The sequence below is a fragment of the Gadus macrocephalus genome, chromosome 15 (genome assembly GCF_031168955.1).
Source record: "Gadus macrocephalus chromosome 15, ASM3116895v1".
Classification (NCBI taxonomy): Eukaryota; Metazoa; Chordata; class Actinopteri; order Gadiformes; family Gadidae; genus Gadus; species Gadus macrocephalus.
The window spans coordinates 1,377,597-1,396,480 of NC_082396.1; the positions used below are offsets into that span (position 1 = coordinate 1,377,597).

General features: G+C 43.7%; 1 protein-coding gene across 1 annotated transcript; it reads left to right on the top strand.

The window, feature by feature from the left end:
- Positions 1-1,719: 1,719 nt before the first annotated feature.
- On the top strand, positions 1,720-17,060 carry fam204a (family with sequence similarity 204 member A). The gene is made up of 7 exons (XM_060072962.1): positions 1,720-2,085; positions 2,389-2,476; positions 2,691-2,721; positions 3,063-3,165; positions 5,328-5,417; positions 15,541-15,647; positions 15,949-17,060. Exons 1-7 carry the CDS (start codon positions 1,837-1,839, stop codon positions 15,998-16,000), a joined length of 720 nt encoding a protein of 239 aa, XP_059928945.1. The 5' UTR covers positions 1,720-1,836; the 3' UTR covers positions 16,001-17,060.
- The last annotated feature ends 1,824 nt before the right edge of the window (positions 17,061-18,884 follow it).

Below are 18,884 nucleotides of genomic sequence, written 5' to 3' on the forward strand. Positions count from 1 at the left end.
GTTTTAGGATGATTAGTTTATCGCTGTGCTCTTCCAGCCTTCCCTCTTATCCGCCATGGCCAAAACTTAATAAGAGGCTCTAAGTTTTAAACAGCCAACTATAAATTACCAAGAAATGATGGAAATAATGAACTGGAGCACATGCCAAAGAGAGAGAGAGGGAAAGAGAGAGAGAGAGAGAGAGAGAGAGAGAGAGAGAGAGAGAGAGAGAGAGAGAGAGAGAGAGAGAGAGAGAGAGAGAGAGAGAATGTGTGTGAGTATATATATAGAGAAAAAAATGAAAAAAGGGATAGAGCAACAGAGAGCCTGAGCCAGAGAGTGACAAGAATTAAAAGTGTGAGAGACAGAGGGAGAGAGAGAGAGAGAGAGAGAGAGAGAGAGAGAGAGAGAGAGAGAGAGAGAGAGAGAGAGAGAGAGAGAGAGAGAGAGAGAGAGAGAGAGAGAGAGAGAGAGAGAGAGAGAGAGAGAGAGAGAGAGAGAGAGAGAGAGAAGTGAGAGAGAGACCGAGAGAGACAGAGAGCGGTATGAGAGACAGAGATGGAGGGAGGGGAAAGAGAGCAGGAGACAAAGGGAGGAGTTAGAGGCCAAGAGACATTAAGTCAAGTGTGAAATAGAACACAAGGTACAGTAATCAATGGGGGAACGCTGCAGACCTGTAATGTCAGATCGTGCGGTATTACCAGCGGCCTGTCGCTGTCAGTCTCATTTACCTTCAGCCACTTCCAAGCTCATCAACTTGTCACACATGTAATTAAAGTTGTGATAATGCTGACGGAGTGATATCCTTTAAAGGCTGCATATTTTAGAGGATACGATAGAGATATTACATGTCGCAGATGACATTCAATATAGCGTAAGCCTTATTGGACGTTTAATATGCATTAAATCTGCAAAGTGGAAAAATAGTAAAAGTCCTTATGTAGGTTAAAGTGAATTCATGGTCTCTCATGGTATACTTGTTTTAAACTTGTGAAGTAGGCTACAATTTGTATTGGTTTAGCTGAAATAATGAAGGAAGTTCCTTATTTGATTATGTTTTATAGATTCATTAACATGTCTAGTTGTCTACTTAAACTAATCAAAGCAATACTGGTCTGTACATTCATCATGGACATATAGCGTCCATTTGACCATTTGTTAGCCGAACACTCAGGGCACAAAATAAAGGTTTCAATTTATGCAGATTGTTGGCCTTGCAATAAGATGCAACCTAAAGAAAGGCTAATATGTGTGCACGTGTGAAAGAGCAATTTAAGGCTAGATATCCCTTGTCTAACCCTTCAGGCTATACAAGATTTGCATGCTAATCATTCTAATAATAATATAACGCCCAAAGCATTTTGAATAAATTGTGAACCATTGGTTATAAAATAACGCTTATCTTCCCAAGAACATGGCACAAATGTTAACATTTGGAATTCCTGGACCTGTCAGTAGTCTAGTCTTTAGAGGTCTATAATTAACACCGAAAAAGGCTCTAAACCTCCTTACCCTACTGCAATAACTTTTCGACGGCGGTTCTCTGCAAAAGACTTCAGTGTCATCCACCAGACCACACAGTATACAAAAAATATAGAATTGCGTATATTATAACCATAATTGTCGGACGGTCAATTAAACGCGTCGAATTTGCTATTTGATTGCAAAAATATATGATTGGCTATTGTACTTCCGTGTTCTGTCCTCAGCCAATGGGCTGTCTTATTGTAACGCGTCATATTGTTTACCCGGAAATAACGATATCGTGCTGATCCTGATACGTTCGCTTTCTCGTAGCGCAGTTTTTATATAATCATTAAGTGACATTCTTCAATGTTTTGATAACAAATAGACTGAATGTATAGCGGACTTCTGCCCAAAGGTTTCACTGAATCCGATCTCAGCTCAGATGCCGAGGAGGTTGGACAGTGTGAGGAGGAGCAAGGGAATAAATCGAATAGTTCTACTGAAAATGTGAGGGGCATAGCAGGACAGAGTACTCTGACAGCGGTTGAAGTAGACTCATCTCAAACTCCTGCTGATCCACAGCAGGACAAAGAACCCCCGACAGACATTCTACCTGGGATTTCCCAGGAAATGTGGCAAGTATGTTGTTTGCCATGCAGTGTAATAAACTATTCCCTCGTTGCTTCGGACTAGCAAAGCATGATGTTGCACATTCTGCCATGCTGCTGTATTCAGGGGTTGTTGGATATTGTAATAACAACAAACGCCACCCGAGGAGTGTGTTGTAGGGTTGAAATAAGGGTTTGCGTAATCCTACGTTGTACACTAACATTTGAACAGCAGCAATTATAAGTGGTCATTGTACTGATATCCAGTTACAAGTGTGTGTTGTTAATGTTTATGCCCAGAATACTTATATTGTGCCTGCATCTGTATAATTAGAAATTCAAAGAGCTACAGAAGAAGAAAGATGAACTCCAAACGTGTCAGAAGGTGCCCAGAAGGAGACGCAAAAGAAAACACAAAAAAGGTCCCTTATGATGTGTGCGGCTCTGTGTTGCATTGTACAGATGCTTTCTTAATGCTTTCTTAATGCTTAACTCCATCTATATGATAAACAAAAACGAGAAAACTGAAACATCCATCCATACCTCAAAATGAGGACACTCTGGCTAAACAAATGTTTTTGTCACCCATTTTCAATACAATACCATTAACATGATTGTAATTGTGTTATTCAACAGGAACAAGCAATGAAGTCACAACAAAAGAGGGGTAACAAAAATGTTAATAGTTATTATCAATTAAATAATGAAACTAGTGCCAATAATGCTATTAACAAATAGTAGTAGTAGAAGTAACTTCTCATACCATCTTGAATGGTCATCCACTATCAACCCAGCATTTATTTTCATCTTTGTGATAAAATAACCTTTATCTGCTCAACAATAGAAAATGAAGAGTTAGCAACTGAAGGTTTGTTTTGTTTGTTTTGCTGTTAATTGTCGATGTCATGTAAGAAACATTACCCTACACCTGATCAAACCTAAACATACATGTAATGTAAGTAACCATGAGGCTAACACTAGACGTGTCCCCTCTCCCTCCTCTCTCAGGGAGCATGGAGGCGGCTTGGGGAAGCAGTGGGACGGGCTTCAGCAGTACTTTGGTGTAAATGATAGGTTCCAGCCCCCTGCGTCCAGCACAGCTGACCTTCAGGTAATTTGTTGTCTCTGAGTTTCAACACCATCTCTAAAGTGGCCCTTTATTCTTTAAGCGATCTCTAGCGTTACCGTGCCAACATATCCCTTCATGTTTTGTTCTGATGTGACATCCAGACTGTTGGAAAGCATAAGGAATCCTGAATCAACATAAATTCACCAAATAAAACTTTGTTTTGCCACGTCTTGCATGAGAAGAGCTCTGGCAGTTTCAAACACAACAACCTCCCCCCATAATGACAAATTATCTAATGATTAATTACTAAACAATGACCAATTTTTTTTATTAGGTACACAATAACTAACTGGCTAACTTCCTAATCCCTATAACAGGTTCAATAACAAGTCCTATAACAATCCTTATACGACTTTAACAAGTCCTATAACAATCCTTATACGACTTTAACAAGTCCTATAACAATCCTTATACGACTTTAACAAGTCCTATAACAATCCTTATACGACTTCAACAAGCCCTATCACAAGCCCTACAACAAGCCCTACTACAAGCCCTACTACAAGCCCTACTACAAGCCCTATAACAAGCCCTACTACAAGCCCTATAATAAGCTATGAGAAGATATGAGAACTGGAGGTTGGTCATCGGACAAGTACTGAAAGAAAAACATATCATCTTTCAATTTATTATTATTCTTCTTATTATTATTATATCTAAATCTGGTCCATCCTGTTCAAAGGAAAGTCAACCAATAGATTAATTTAATTCATTTAAAATGAAAAAAATGAAAAACTTGAGAAATGGCAATTTATGAGATAATTGCACATTTGTAAGAAAAGGAAGACAAAGTGCCAAGGAAGCACAAATATTAACATATTTGATGAACTATATAGTTGACCCAATGAAGGGGAAATATTTAATTGGCAATCCTTTTGATGGTTATTCAAAGTATTATTTTGAGCTCAGTTTTCTCCGTGTGGAACATTAAATTAATACTTTCTCCTTTTCTGCAGCTTTGGCTTTATTTGAGTAGAGTTGAAAAGATAAATAAATGAAAAAAGGGAAATGAAACAGGACTCATCATCATCATTTAATGGGAAGCGCAATATTTCCCCCCCCCAATGTAATGGTTGTAATGACTGCATTCAGAATACATTTCTATCCGCCTCAGATACTTGACATGTGTATTATGCCTCTCATTCTCATTGACCAATACACACACACACACACACACACACACACACACACACACACACACACACACACACACACACACACACACACACACACACACACACACACACACACACACACACACACCACGTAAGGGAACAATTTACTAGTGTGGACCAGTTAGTTCTTAAATGTCTTGCTCTAAAGCAGCTTGACACTTTAGCCAGAATAAACCAAGGACAGAACCAGCAACCATCTTCAGTATTCAGATGGCCTGCTCTCCTGAGCTACTGTGTCCCTTAATATCAAAATATAAAAAACATACTAATAATTTTAAGAATTGCATTGTACATTCTGCTACAGTTCAATCGTGTTACTTTGTTAGTTTATAAGGAAAGCACAGCAAACACAAAAAAATAAAATAAAATTAAAATCCCATAAGGAAAATGCACATATCTGCCAGCTAAGTATCCCACTTCTAAAATGTAGTGATTGAAGAAGACATATTACAGTGCAGGAGAATTAATGCAATAATAACGGCATCCTGCTTATTTTTTTTGGCCATGATACTATTTTGGAATTGAGGACATTTGGACTTTACTTCTTCTTCAGATGGTCTCATGGTGGCAGAACTTCTGTGCCATCACTAACCAGGGGGCATCACTCCCCCCCCCCCCACACACACACACACACCACCTTCCCTTCCCCTTACTCCCAGTCGAGGCCAGTAATGGAAATGTGTAATTAAAGCGTCACATTTATGTTTGGTAATCTCCTGTAGCATTTTCTAAGATTTGGCCACTAATATCCAATCAAAAAGGTTTTCATTTGTGAAGCAAAATCTACATATTTGTCATAATGGCAATCATATTAAAAAATAAGACCCCTGGGGACTTTTGAAGTTACTCTTTGATTTTTTTTTTCTTCCTACCCCTATTAAAAAAAAAAAAAAAAATTAAACCCACCCCCTCTCCCTCTCCCTCCCTCCCTCTCGCCCTCTCCCTCCCTCTCTCTCCCCTTCTCCACAGTCCGGCCTAGAGAAGAGGATGGAGCTAGCCATCGCTGAAGGGGACTTCGCGGGTGCGGAGGAGATGAGCGACAGCCTCGCCACTCGAGAGGTACGCCTCGGCCGATAAGAGATCTTTCGAGGGGGGTTCTCCCCCCCCCTGACCCCCCTCCTCCCCCTCCTGCTGTGACAAATCGGGCTAATGGATCCGTGGCCGTTTTCTCCCAGCAAACACGCGGAGGAACAAAACACACACACACACGCACGCACACACACACACACACACGCACACCAGCGTGTTGTCCTGCAGCTCTTTTCCATTGCATTAATGGAAAGCCCACCTCTTAGTTTTGAAGTACGAGGGGTGTCTGAAAGACGCTGGGCTCTGCTTTTTAATGAAGGGTGCCTTGCTTTCAAGCCAACTGTTAAATCGTTCTCCAGGTAGGAGCTTCGTACCTTTGAAGTGTACATGGCCCCTAAATGTACTGCCTGAAGTTTTGTAACTAACCACATTGGCAGGCATCAAGGATCAAGTGGTTTGAAACTAATTTAGCATAAAATGTAGCCCGCTCTCGTATAATTGTGGCTAAGAAGACATACAGCGTCTAGGTGTACTGTTCGTACATGTACCGCTCAAGGTGCCTCCCTGTGCGCTCTGTCTCAAAGTTGGCCGTCTTTGTTTTATTATAAGTATGTCGCATACACTGAGACGCTGGCAACTCACAGATGTACAACGTTCATATTTGACCTGCTGTCAAGGATAACGATTGTCTGAGCAAACAACCAATTATGCTACAAGACGGTCAGAACTTTGTTTTAATGTGCCCTTCTCCATTCTCATAACGCAGATTTATCCGTACCTCGGCATATGCTGATTGTTTTTTGTAGAATATAGCGAGACGCTAGGAAACAATATTAGAATTATTAGCAAGGAATGAAGCAGTGTCAGTGTCCTGTTTCCAAACCCTTTGTTGTTTGCTCACTCATGTATCTCAAATGTCCCGATTTACATAACATAAAAGAAGAATCCGTGATACAGGGAAAAAACGAAAAATACACCAGAATTGGCCGGTGAGATTCCCCGAGTGACACAGGCCACGGCGATCTGCGTGGACACACTCCCAAACTCAACCCAAAGCGCCGGTCCCACTGCCGACAAAGTGGCCCCATTTGGGAACCTAAAAGAAAGTAATGGAATAACTTGTGTGTGCGCGGCTGCGGATGAAGGCACCTGCGCCTGGAGTTTACTGAAAGCCTCTTACCGGTGCCAGTGGATTGACGTAGATTTAGCCAGGGTTGTGTCTGTCGCTCCGTCACCTGCGCTGCCTCCCGCCAAAAACATGACGGTTGTGACAGCGCTCTGGCACGCGCAGCTCATTGTTTAGCGGCAATGCGCTAACTTTACTTCACGAGAGCGCTGCGTTGGTCTGGAGACGTTCCGCTTGAACGTCTGTGAAAGGTTTGTGAACTTTGAATGCATGGAGGAGAATCACAAACGGACTCAATAGAGGAATAGAGGGTTTACAATGGTGGAGTGTACCGTTGAAATAGTATTGTGACAACCAGGGTAGGAGGCGTTGTCTCGATGCAGTCACTATTGGATTATTAGATGCAGCTGTGTGTTGTAGTTAATCTTGAATTAGACTTGCACTGAGCCAGTTAGCGGGAAACCAGGCGGTTTGTTTACACCGTTAACGCGTCGGACTTCTTAATGCATTGAAGAGAGCTGTTTAGAGGATCAATAATCCCAAATGTGGCCAGAATCAATTTCAAGGTTCTAATTGAATGAGTAATTTGCAGCGGAAGGCGTCTTCAATGCTTAATTTGTTTACGGTCGTAACACTGAGACGTGATTGCGGTTGGGGTTTTATTTATTAATTTCTTGGAGGCACAATAGTCACAGGGTTTGTGAGCAGAACAAGTGAAAGCAGAGGGACAGCTTTGAGGGGCCAGAAGTGGGCGGGGCGTCACTTTAGTCATTGTTTGGTACGAGACCATGGTGCATGATGCTGGATAGCTGTTTGGTACGAGACCATGGTGCATGATGCTGGATAGCTGTTGGGTGACTAGCGTTGAATCTCAATCGAATATATTTAACTCTCGGATTCAAAGGAACTGACGGAAACTAAAATAAGCTTGTTGTTCGCTGTTGTGGTAATAACCACAATAGGCCTTTGTTAAATAATATGTTTTTAAGGTTGATTCGTACCCGTTTCCGCTCTACTTGAAACTCTCTACTTTCTTCTTTTAATCGAAACCTTAAAAGACTGCGATAAAACGCTTTTTTGAAGTCTCGTGTTTTGAATTTTGTGATACAGTAGTTGTTTTTTCATCCATCTTAAGTCATGATACACGCTGCCTGAATCCAGCTCGTCCCTTTGAGATTTGCTGCTTATTACAGTGAAATATTTCTCTAGGTGTTAGGTCTTTGTTTTTAACAGTTTTATTCATGTTCCATTTTCCCTTTCATGTGTTTTCGCGGTATCTGGGCAATACACGAATGCATCCTGTTCATTACCTTTGTTTGTTCCTTCCATTTCAGAGGCCCCAGATTACTTAATTTATTCCTGAAATCCTTTTTTAGTCCCACAGTCCTGTTCGTCACCGAGAGAAACACCGGCTTTTGGATCGCAGACAGCAATGTCGTTTTTGTCGGTTCTGAAAAGATACAATGAACAAAAATAATCATGTAGCGCCCCGACCACTCAGGTATGGGTATTAATTGCGGTAAATTAATTGTGTGGAAGTCCAGCTATGAGGGACAATGGGTCATCGTCCTGTGATAATTGCACAATATTTGACACTTCTCTAAGTTGCACTTGGACTAATTAATTTCTGTAATTAGTGTAACATGAAATGGCTGCTGTGTGTGATTCCTTTTGCATCATCGTCAGGATCCACTCACTCCCAGCAGCTCACTAAGAAGAGGAGGAATTCCAGTTGCTGGAGAAGAGTTCGGTGGAAGCTCTGTATCAGGCAGACAAAGAGGAAGTCATTGATACTTCCAAGCTCAAATCCATCACGTTGCTAGAAGGAACATTGAGAGTTTTTTTTAACCCGTGTTGAGATTGTAGTGAAAACATTCTAAAAGTCCAAATCGATTGATTCATATTTTCCAACAGAAATGGTCAATGTGGGTCGAACATGAAATACATTTTAGGATTAATCATGCATATCCCTGCTACTCTATAATAATATAACATTACATCAGACATTCATAAACTATAAATTTTATTTAACTAGAAAACAGCTTTTAAAACAATGTTGCCCACTCAACTATAACCACAATGTCATATAGAGTTACACCTACAATACCTGCCCTACTTTCATGTATCCAAATATTCAATTTTACCCCGGAATTGAGTATGCCCCCACCGTCTTTTAATTTTCCTTCATAAAATAGAGCAACTCAAATAATTTCACCAAATTCAAAGAGCTGAACCGACTGTACACAAAGTGAAAATTGAAGACGGCGTAATTCAAAACAAAGGCCTGTCACAGCGTGTTACCGCCTACAGTCTTCCCCTAGCCAGCGTCACCGCCATTAGAGCTGCATTACCACTTCAAAACAGAACCACTTTAGTCTGCCACAATGGGGGGTATGTCGTGTTCATTTCATGACTTCTCCTAGAGCCAAAAGGAATATGAAAGTACGAGTCGACGTGTGTGCCGCTCCGAGCCGTCCTCTGACTCCGGTTGTGAAGTAGAAATAACGCTACGGGAGAATAGCCACGGCTTTTGTTTCCAACTTAATTTGTGGCATATTGGCTTGGAAAATGCAGGAGACGACTGTTGCTCCGAGATAGGTTTGGAGTAATGCAGGATGAGTGACAAGCAGGCCCACCCAGTGCAGTGTCAAGTCATCAAGTACACAACACTGTCTCTCCTTCGCTCCACGTTGCACCTACGTCTCAGTTGTTCTGAGTGCCGCATAATGCAAGGACAATCTGATCTGCAGTTATGCAGGAGTGATGGAGTCAACGTATTATTTGGCTGTGAAGTATGATGAACGCAGTTGTTTGCAGAATTACAAAACAAGGAAAATATTGCCCAGATTTGGTAAGACCCTCACCATATAACAATGTGCCTGATGGCAGTTATATCTAAATATCATGTTACAGCTTCGTTAACCAACGAAGACCAGCGTTTCTCTTTCTGTTCAAACGCCCCTCTTATCACTTTGCAACGTTTGCAGTTTCTTATGGTGACTGCAGATATTGAAAATAATGAGTTAATGCTGGAGAGCGAGAGCGAGATGCTCTCCTCAAGTACAACAGCAGATGTCCGTCATTGTCCTATAGGCACCGAGCAGGGCTAATGATGTCTCCGCACCCCCGCTCACCTTCTCCTTTGGTTTCTCCCAGATGTCACCTCGATTGCTTGTGTTTGAACGCCCTTCGCTTTATTAGAGCAATTGACAGCAGTAAAGAAAAGAAGGGTGCACCTGGTTCTTTGCTATCTTTATATTTCTTGCTGATGTTGGTACGAATTGAGTTAAATGTTACTGCATGTATTTGGCCTCTCAACAGCTACATAATCCACATTAACACGGAGTATCATCTCCCGGTTACCTGTAGCCTCACGTTTCACCTCACGTCGTGGTACGCTTTCCTGTACACCTGAACCATCTTACTTGCAGTGGTTCTGGATAATTGTCCCCCCCCCCCCCTCCCTCCCCCCCCCCCTCCCTCCCCCCCCCCCCCCCTCCCTCCCCCCCCCCCTCCCTCCCCCCCCCTCGGCCTCATTAAGTTGTGTCTCACAGCCAGACGCAGCCCGCCACAGCTGGGAAGCCCGCCACGGCTTTCCTTGGAATACGTCCCCCCTTTTTAGAGAAACCTGCTGGAGTACGCTGAGACAAAGGTGTCTCTGCGTGCCTTTGTGCGAGGAGACACGGCGGGTTAGCCGCCACAAAGGCCGACACCAAGAGTGTTTCATGTTGTTTGTGTTATTCCTCTTGCCCATTATGCTCTCGCCACCTTTTCCCTGTCGTGCCCCGTGTTTGCCGCGGAGAGAAGGGAACAAATGCTTTTGTGTTGGGAGTACACATCTTATCAGATCTGTCTTCTCCCCCGCCCAAACCTCCCGGTAGGAGGCTGCCCCCCCCCCCCCCCCCCCCCCCCCCCGCCCCCGCCAGACCCCAGGGCACCCCCGACTAGTTGAGGGGAAAACTCTCGGCCTTTGTTTGGTTTTTTTTTTCCGTTTTTTTGTCGCACGCAATTTATCTCCCCGAATGAACTTTTTATTGTATCTCTGGATGACTCGCATTAAAAAATTTCACCCATTAATTTTGAAATGGGTACTAAGCTTTTATCAATTGCCTGGGAATCTCATTTGGCTTATTGTATTTCATTAATTACTCGATAGACAAAGCATACTTTTCAGTGTAGATTTGTGTGCTGTTTAATTAATTAGCATGTTTTCTGTTTTAATTAAAGCCATTTTTTTTAAATTAGGGCCCACAGCAAAACACATATATAATTTGTTTGTAATTAAGCCTTAATTGGTGGTAGTGGAAGCTTAGCACCCTCGGTTTCCTTTTTTTTATGATTGCCATTTTATTGCCAGTCACTCATTAATTAATGTTTTTTTTCTAATTAGCTTATAAAACTGTTGATGACACATTATTGTAAGTGTGAGTTCAAAGCTTGCTAATAAGCCCACCCAATTCAGAAGAGGCAAGATAATGGCATATGCACAACGCCCAGTCAACTTTCCCATTTCCCTTTCTCCTCTTCTTCCCCGGTCCCTAAAGATGACATGCGGCGCGTATCTCGCATCAGATTACGCTGTCCTCCCGTGCCATCCCTGGAGTGGTTCTTTTTTGTTTTCTTTTGCATGCCACGTAATGCTGTTTGTCAAAGTGGTACCGAGATTACATAAAGCTCTTACGCGGGCTGGCCCCATGGCAGACTGATCATCTATTGAGAGAGGGTGATCGCTCTGTATGGGTTCTACTGCGACGGCTGTACCGCACGCCCGGCTCATTGTGAACTGTTGCGCTTGTCGGGGAGACGGCGAGTGACTTTATCGGGGTGTACCTTTGGACCGTGGATCAGGAGGTAATCTGGTGTCTCAGACTCCCGCCTTGAACCCGTCGTGCGGTGGGAGATGCGTCATTGAGATGGCGAGTGTGGCCACTCTTGAGTCAATGCCTTTAGTAAACGATGACAATGGAGGTGGGGTGTCCTTTCTTGGGGCCAGGGGAGAATGTACGTGGCTGTACCGTGGTGGATTGTTTCCACGAAGGTATTGATTAGACACATCGTCCCTTAGCGTGTTGCGATCCGTTCTGTTGCTGTGAAAGATGGTGTCCAGGTCATCATGATTTGTTTTTGCTCAAGTCGTTAGACTTCCCTTCCTGCGCCTTTCCTTCCCCCCTCTTTTCTTTCTCCACACCTCAAATCGTAGAAGTCGTCCCTGAAATAGCATGTGAGCTGCCTAATCTGATATTCATTCCATTGTTATACAGCCCTGCTTTCCAAAGTTGACTAAGGCCACATTATTTAGGCATTAAGGTCGCGTGATAAGGGAATTAGGCTGGTCATTAATCGTTTACACGTCAAATGCAGCGGAGCTGCTCGGGGAGGTGGTTTAGCACGGCGGCGCTATATAGCGCCGGCTAATCCACCTCTCACACATTTTAATTGGAAGAGGCTTCCCTGGATAGGAAATTTATGAATGGGTTTAAGGCCATTTCTGCCTCTAAAGCCGTCATTTATTTAACATTGATAATGGAAGCCTTTTTAACACTATATCCTCGTGGAAACATATTTTCCTTGTGTTTCGAGAAAGGTTGTGCTTGTGTTGGATGGTGGTAGTGGGAATACATTGTCTTACTCTGGACGCTGTTGAAAAATTCTGTTCTGCTGGGAGTTTCAGAACCTTTCACATTGATGCGGCTGTATTAACCCCAGCATTTTTTGGGACGTCGGACTTGTTTACGAGTCCGTTCTACTGCAGTATTCTGGAGGTTTGTTGTTTCTGAGATTAACTCCGGCTTTCGGTTGTTTCACGGTAGAGCTGCTCACAATTTCTGCACTGGACCAAGGTCCCGTTCTGTGGGGTGAAGATGGGGGCCCCGAGTGTGTTTAATAAGTAAACCTGGGGCCAACAGTTGAGCAGTTCTGTTGACTTAACTCTCCTAGTGGTTCTAAGCCAGCGCTGCAGCGGACTCTGTGCCAGCTTTGTGTACCAGGCGTTTGTTTTTGCCTCAAAAGGTCAAATCCCTCAAAGGTCACGGTATTACCCCCAGGAGGGAAATAAAAACACAACAACTTGTGTTCAACGGGTCTAGACTCGGCAAACCGAAAAACAAAGTAATCTGGGATGGCCGCTTCGTAAGAATAAGAGTAAATGGAAGGGAGGTGCTTCTATGGGTGCTATAAACAAGGAGTGCAGAGGCTTTATGGCTTCTGTTACTCCCCTACGGCTTTTATCATTTTATTCTTCACTGTACATTCTCCCTTTTTTCTTCCTTCTGCACCGAGTCCTGACGTGAAGGGATTTAGCACTAAGATGCATTCAAAGGGGGGACGAGGGGGAGGGCGGCGGGGTTGAATCCTGAAAAGTGGATCAAAAAAAGTAAATGAAAAATAATGTCATATTACTGAAAATATGAGAGGCTAATTTGCGGCGACTTTTTGCTAATTTTGCTCTCGCCAGAGAAAGGGGAGCGTCACCTGCTCGGCGCGCCCGGGATGACAGTGCCAGTGATCCATGAAATAAGCCGCCGCTGGCTTTGTTCAGATAAGAATGCACAAATCTGCACAATGTACTGCTCTCGGAATCTCATTTTCATACTTGCATGCGGGCTAAAAGGAATAAGCTGTTTGCAGGCTTGATTAATCAGACATTTGAGGGCTTTTTGTCTCTTTGATCTGTCCCGTCTCCTAGGTAACTTGGTTGACATTAACGTTGAGCCCCCCCACCGTAAAGACAATCAGGGATTGTAGGCTAACTGATAATAAATGTAAAAAACAAAACAAAGAGCTTTATTGCTTTAATAGAGTAACAGCACTGTGCTGAATTTTAAAACGGGAACCGTTCTTTTGTGGGGGGGGGGGGGGGGGGGGGGGTTTAATTTAAATGTTGGAATGTTTGGGAAGGTGTGTGTTCAATACCTTTTTGGATTTCAAACGCTCCCCTGGCAAGAGAGCCGGCTAATCCTGGCATAGAAAAAACAACAACACAACTGCTCCCTGTAAATCTGAAATAAACGGCCCATTTAGCCCCGTGCAGTGACCCTCCTGATTAATTTAATACTTCTAGAGTTGGGCGTTGCGACCGGCAGACTGCCTGCTGCTCTCGTGCGCCTCTCACACACGGCAGCAGTACGCCACCCTGAGCCCTGCTACCGTTTACCGGGGCTCAGCCCTGTGATCCCAGCCTGCCTCACAGCCGCGTAGACGGAGCACCTTCAACGCCCAAGAGAGAGAGGGCCCCGGTCTCGGTGTGTGTGTGTGTGTGTGTGTGTGTGTGTGCGTGTGCGTGTGCGTGTGCGTGTTGTTTATCGCGCCTCACAAATCTACCGCCTCGACCAAATTACCGGATTTGTAACTTTCCGGTTCTCCGGCGTTTTACTGGAAAAACATGATTTATGGGCTGTGAAAACCTGTAAAACGGTAAGGAATTAGAAAACGGTCTGAGTATTCAGGTTATGCAAACGCTTTCACCAATCTTGGAAGTGAGCGTACAGCTGAATGGCTCGGGGCCCGCCGGCGCCCACAGCCACTGCTAGCCCGGTCCTTATCTTAAATCCAAGCAAAGTACTAGTAATCTTTTTGAAAGACCTTTATGGCTTTTAATGTATCCCAAATTAGAACATTTTACACCCTTGGTTCCTGAAATATAGTGATAAAAAGCCTTTAGAGTTTAATTTTTCCTGCCTGCTCGCTCTGACCTGCTTAATCCCAGCATGCATTAGCAGATATTTTAGTTTCAGTCTTTCTAATAAAGTTTATCCCACTTAATTATAATTGAAACATTTTTTTTTTCCTAGCAGGTCTAAAAAAAATCTTCTTCCAAGGGGCTGCAATGGTGGCCCAGTTCTTCATTACCTTAAGACCTCCCTTTCCCCTGATTGTACGGAGGAATTACCAGCCCGTTTGGTGAAACGCTTCCAAGTTGTTTATCAAACTGTGCATTTGGTTGAATTATAAACCTATCTCAGGAGTGGCAGAAGAGGCAGGCTTTTTCCCTTTGTTTCCTGTGCGTCTGTGTGACTGGGGTTATTGGGATTATTCTGCTCCACAATGCACACACACACACACACACACACACACACACACACACACACACACACACACACACACACACACACACACACACACACACACACACACACACACACACACACACACACACACACACACACGCGCGCGCGCATCTCTTCTCTGGGATTTGAATGTTTGCCTCTTTGCAGTCACGGTCATTCTCTCTGCTTTGGATGTGAGGCATTGCATTATCCCAAATGGAGCCCCTCTCTTGAACACTTCATTTCATTCATTGCAGTGTTTCTAAGGAGACAAGACCCATTGCTAAACAGTTCATTATTTTGGTGTTTGTTTAATGTACACATTAAGAAGAACGAAGAAAGGACGCCAGGAAAAACGGAACATATGAAAATAAATAGAAAAAAAATCGGTTTGGAACAATAGACACAACAATGCTGTCCTATTGCAGGACAATTTTCTGATTCAAACGTTTTCGGAAAATATTTATGCGGCCTGTCTTTGATAGATGGATTTTTGATGAGCATTGAAAGTATTGCAAGGAAATCACAGTTTATTACAAATTGTTTATTTTCTACAGTTTGATATATCCCTTTAAACATAACACATTGAAACAAATGATTTTTCTTCCAGGAAGTGACATCATTGTTTTACGTGTTTGCTCAGTGTGGGATGACTGGCGCTCGATAAACCGCCCCAGTGTTGTATATAGGTCAGTGAGTGGTGACGTGAGTAACTACCCCTATACAAATTAGTGTTTATTTCCATAACACGGTACACATATTGTACTCCACAATAATCCCGTGTAAGGGGACTTTCCTTGGACTTGCGTGCGTGTTTTCCCACCTCAAATCCGCCCGCCTCTACCGCGGCTGTTCTCTGAAAGCCGTTGCAGTCGGCGTGGGCGATGCCAGGTAGACCTGGGGGTTTGGTGCGCCGATCATCACAAACCACGTCGTTTACATCCTCTAATGGCCCGCTCCCCCGTCTCTCCTCTCCCCGCAGTTGGCCGTGAAAATCACGCAAGCCGCCGATTGTCGAGACTACGTGCAACACAAGCAAGAGGAGGAGGCCTCGCGAGCGGCCCAGAAGCGGAAGGCGGTCGCCTGGGGGTACGACGTGCCTTTTTGTCTCCTGTCTCGCTGCCTCGTTCCTTTATTCCCTTTATCTCAGTCGCGCATTGGGAATTTTAGCAGGTGACGCGTGAACGCTTGTGTGTGTATTTTATTTCCTTTTGGTAGGCAACCAATGGTCATATCGTTTACACCGTCACCCTTTGAACCTTGACCCCTCACGTGTTTCGAAGGGGTCAAAATAGCACGCTGAGCTATCGCGTTGAAGGCGTGGGTCTCAGTGCCGTCGACGCCGTTCTCACGCCGGTACTCTTTTGTCTCCGTTTGTTTGTGTTTTCAGGTTCGAGGCCAAGAAGAGATGGGAAACCAAGAGCAACATGGGTTACATGTAACCCACCCTGAGCTGACCAGGAGCCCAGACCCTACGGTACCCCCAGACGGCGCTGCCTCCAGAATATGTTTTACATGTCGGTATAATGGCTAGCAGATGAGGCGTCTTTGTCACCCTGGTTTGGATTTTGCCAATGGACTCCGGCAAACCGTCAAGGGGTGAAAGTTGCCCGATTAGCGGCAAAAATGTCCATCAAAAGCGTTTTGGGGGAAAGAAATGTACTGAGCATTTAAATTAACTCCTCGGGGCCCTCTTTGGTGACAGCGCCGTGTGTGTGTGTGTGTGTGCGTGTGCGTGCGTGCGTGCGCGCGCGCGATTTCTATTTCATTTGGTTTCTCGTGATTCAAGTATTCCGGCTTTTCCCTTTTTTCCCGCCTTGAATTAAATCTGGTGTACATTACCGCATGATGCGTTTATTTATTGCTGTAAAGTGGGTTAATCATGAAGGCGCTCCTCCTTTATACGGAGGAAGAGAAAGGCAAGATTAGGGCCCTAATGCAATGTACAGAATAATGTGCGAGAGGATTTGTGAGCACAAAATGAAATTTGGCCGCTCTAAACTGTTGTGAGCGGTCGTAAACTGAAACTTGAGTGAATAGTGGAGGAGGGGGGGAAACACACGAGACATGAATCAGAGGCTTTGCTTTTGGCCGTCGCCCATGCTGCGAGGGAAGCCATTGTTTCTTAGTCCAAACATGAGTTTATCCGAGCCTACGCAAGCCACTCACCACGCATGCCACCAGTCCCCGCGTCATGTAGACGCTAGGTTGGTGTGCCGTGATGCACTTTGATCAGGTTTTTTTATTATTTGTTATTTTTGTACGAGACACTTGCCTCTCCCGAACCCCCTATACTTGTGAAATGTGTGTGTGTGTGTGTGTGTGTGTGTGTGTGTGTGTTTCCTCTCATTCAGATTCCAGGACATGTTAACATAATTGCAAACGGAGTGCCAAAAATGCAAGAATGATAATTACTTTTATTCAAAGCAACGTAATTTCACTCAGCCATGGAAAATGATTGCTTTGCTTCAAGGTAATGAGAATTAAAATGATTCCAACTAAGTTGTTTGCATTGCACATATTTGGACACTTAGTTGCCGTGTGTGTGTGTGTGTGTGTGCGCGTGTGCGTGCGTGTGCTGAATCTGTATTATCAATTATCTTTGCATTAGGTCAGCAGAAATACTAGTGTTACATTTGTAATGCCAAACACCTCAGATGAATGTTGGCAGCCCACCAGTATAAAGTTTTATTACACATTGGCCTAAAATATTAAAGCTTTTGGATAATCACTTCCCCTGGACCCTGTGCCTGAGAAGCTGTTAGTTGTCGAGAATTGGTGCTAATTAAACTATTAATTATTTCTGTAATGAGAGGAGAGTTAAAACTGTATTAAGCACATCAAAGTACAACATGGGATTTCTGCACTTTGATGCCTGCAATGAAAAATATGCCTCGCTTCAGAAGTTGGGAACTATCGTAGATGCTGAAATATTTCATTAAAACAACAAAAGAAAAGTAGCTTTCACCCGGTTTGCAGCGTGTGTGTTTGTTTGCTGTTCTCTTGATAACTCATAACATCAATGGCATGTTTTCAATAATAAGCCTGTGCCATTTATAGCATGAAGGCCTCTTTCTCAATTCCAGCTAAACAGAAATCCTACGAGATTTCTTTATACTTTTTAGTAAGTCAACTCTTGTCGATAGAGTAACACATCTGACCTCTAATCCGAGTGCTGTCGTGGAATCTGAGGACTTACAACAACACATAACGCCATAAGCACATACAAATATGTGCACAACAAATGCCACACTTACAAGCCGTCGGGCGTCGGGAACATAAGTTAAACATCGAACATGACCACGGCCGAGCCAGGAGCGTTGCGGTATCAATACCATCTCACTTTATTAATCTCTTTGAACACAGGATAATGCCTTAAGCGGAGATGAGGCTGTTTTTAAGCTGGAAAATTCACTTTCTTCTGCTCGTGTGAAGGAGCTGCAGTTGAAAGCCTTGCGTACTGCAGGCCAGTCTTAACCCTCCTGACCCCGGGGCTGGGTTTGTTCTGAAAGGCACGGAGTGAGATTCCTATAGGGCAGATGTTGATTCATCCTCAGGACCAAAACTAGGAGGGTGCTTTTCCATGCAGTGGGAATAACAACAACAATCCTATTAGCTCGTTGAAAGGCGCGCTGTGTGGATGTAGAGGAACACATGTTGTTGGTAGCCAAGACATCCTTGTTGGTGTCGCCTACTGTTATCGCCATCTTGAGCAGGATTAAACCAAATGCCAGTGCGCCTTCTTAAACAAAGAGGGTAAAGATTAAAGGATAACAGTATGCAAGAATGTATCCCATAATGTACACGAGGAGAGTCGTTTCCATGTCGGTTGTCCTTTTTTAATGAACAACATTTGTTCTACCTGGCTTGGTTAGATAATGCATAGATGTGGATACGGTTCTGCATTTGTTGTCATTATTAATGTGATGAGAGAGAGAGAGAGAGAGAGGGAGAGGGAGAGGGAGAGGGAGAGGGAGACGAGAGACAAGAGAGAGGCGCGCTGTGGATGTTGACATATTTTTCTCTGCTGATTTAATGACCTGTTTAATTCTGATGTGTCAGTGGCCCTCACAGGTGTTTTGCAGTTTTAATTAGTGTAATCACCACCACTGGAAGAGGCCACAGGGTTGTTTATTGGGTCGTGTTAGTCAAGATGCACAGAGTTATAACACAAAAGACGCGGTAGCGTTTATTCCACGTGACAGTCTTTAAGTGATTACGGGTGTCACCGTTGATAATTGGACCAAAATGGATTCATCTGAAGGCAAATTAACCTCTGGTCAGAGAGGATTAGTTTGACAGTGCTTGGGCGAGCACCGTTTACAC

Coding starts and splice junctions, on each gene's coding strand:
- fam204a (XM_060072962.1), top strand. CDS start 1,837: ATGTATAGCGGACTTCTGCCCAAAGGTTTCACTGAATCCGATCTCAGC. Junction 3,166..5,327: donor CCAGCACAGCTGACCTTCAG/GTAATTTGTTGT, acceptor CCTTCTCCACAG/TCCGGCCTAGAGAAGAGGAT. Junction 15,648..15,948: donor CGGAAGGCGGTCGCCTGGGG/GTACGACGTGCC, acceptor TTGTGTTTTCAG/GTTCGAGGCCAAGAAGAGAT.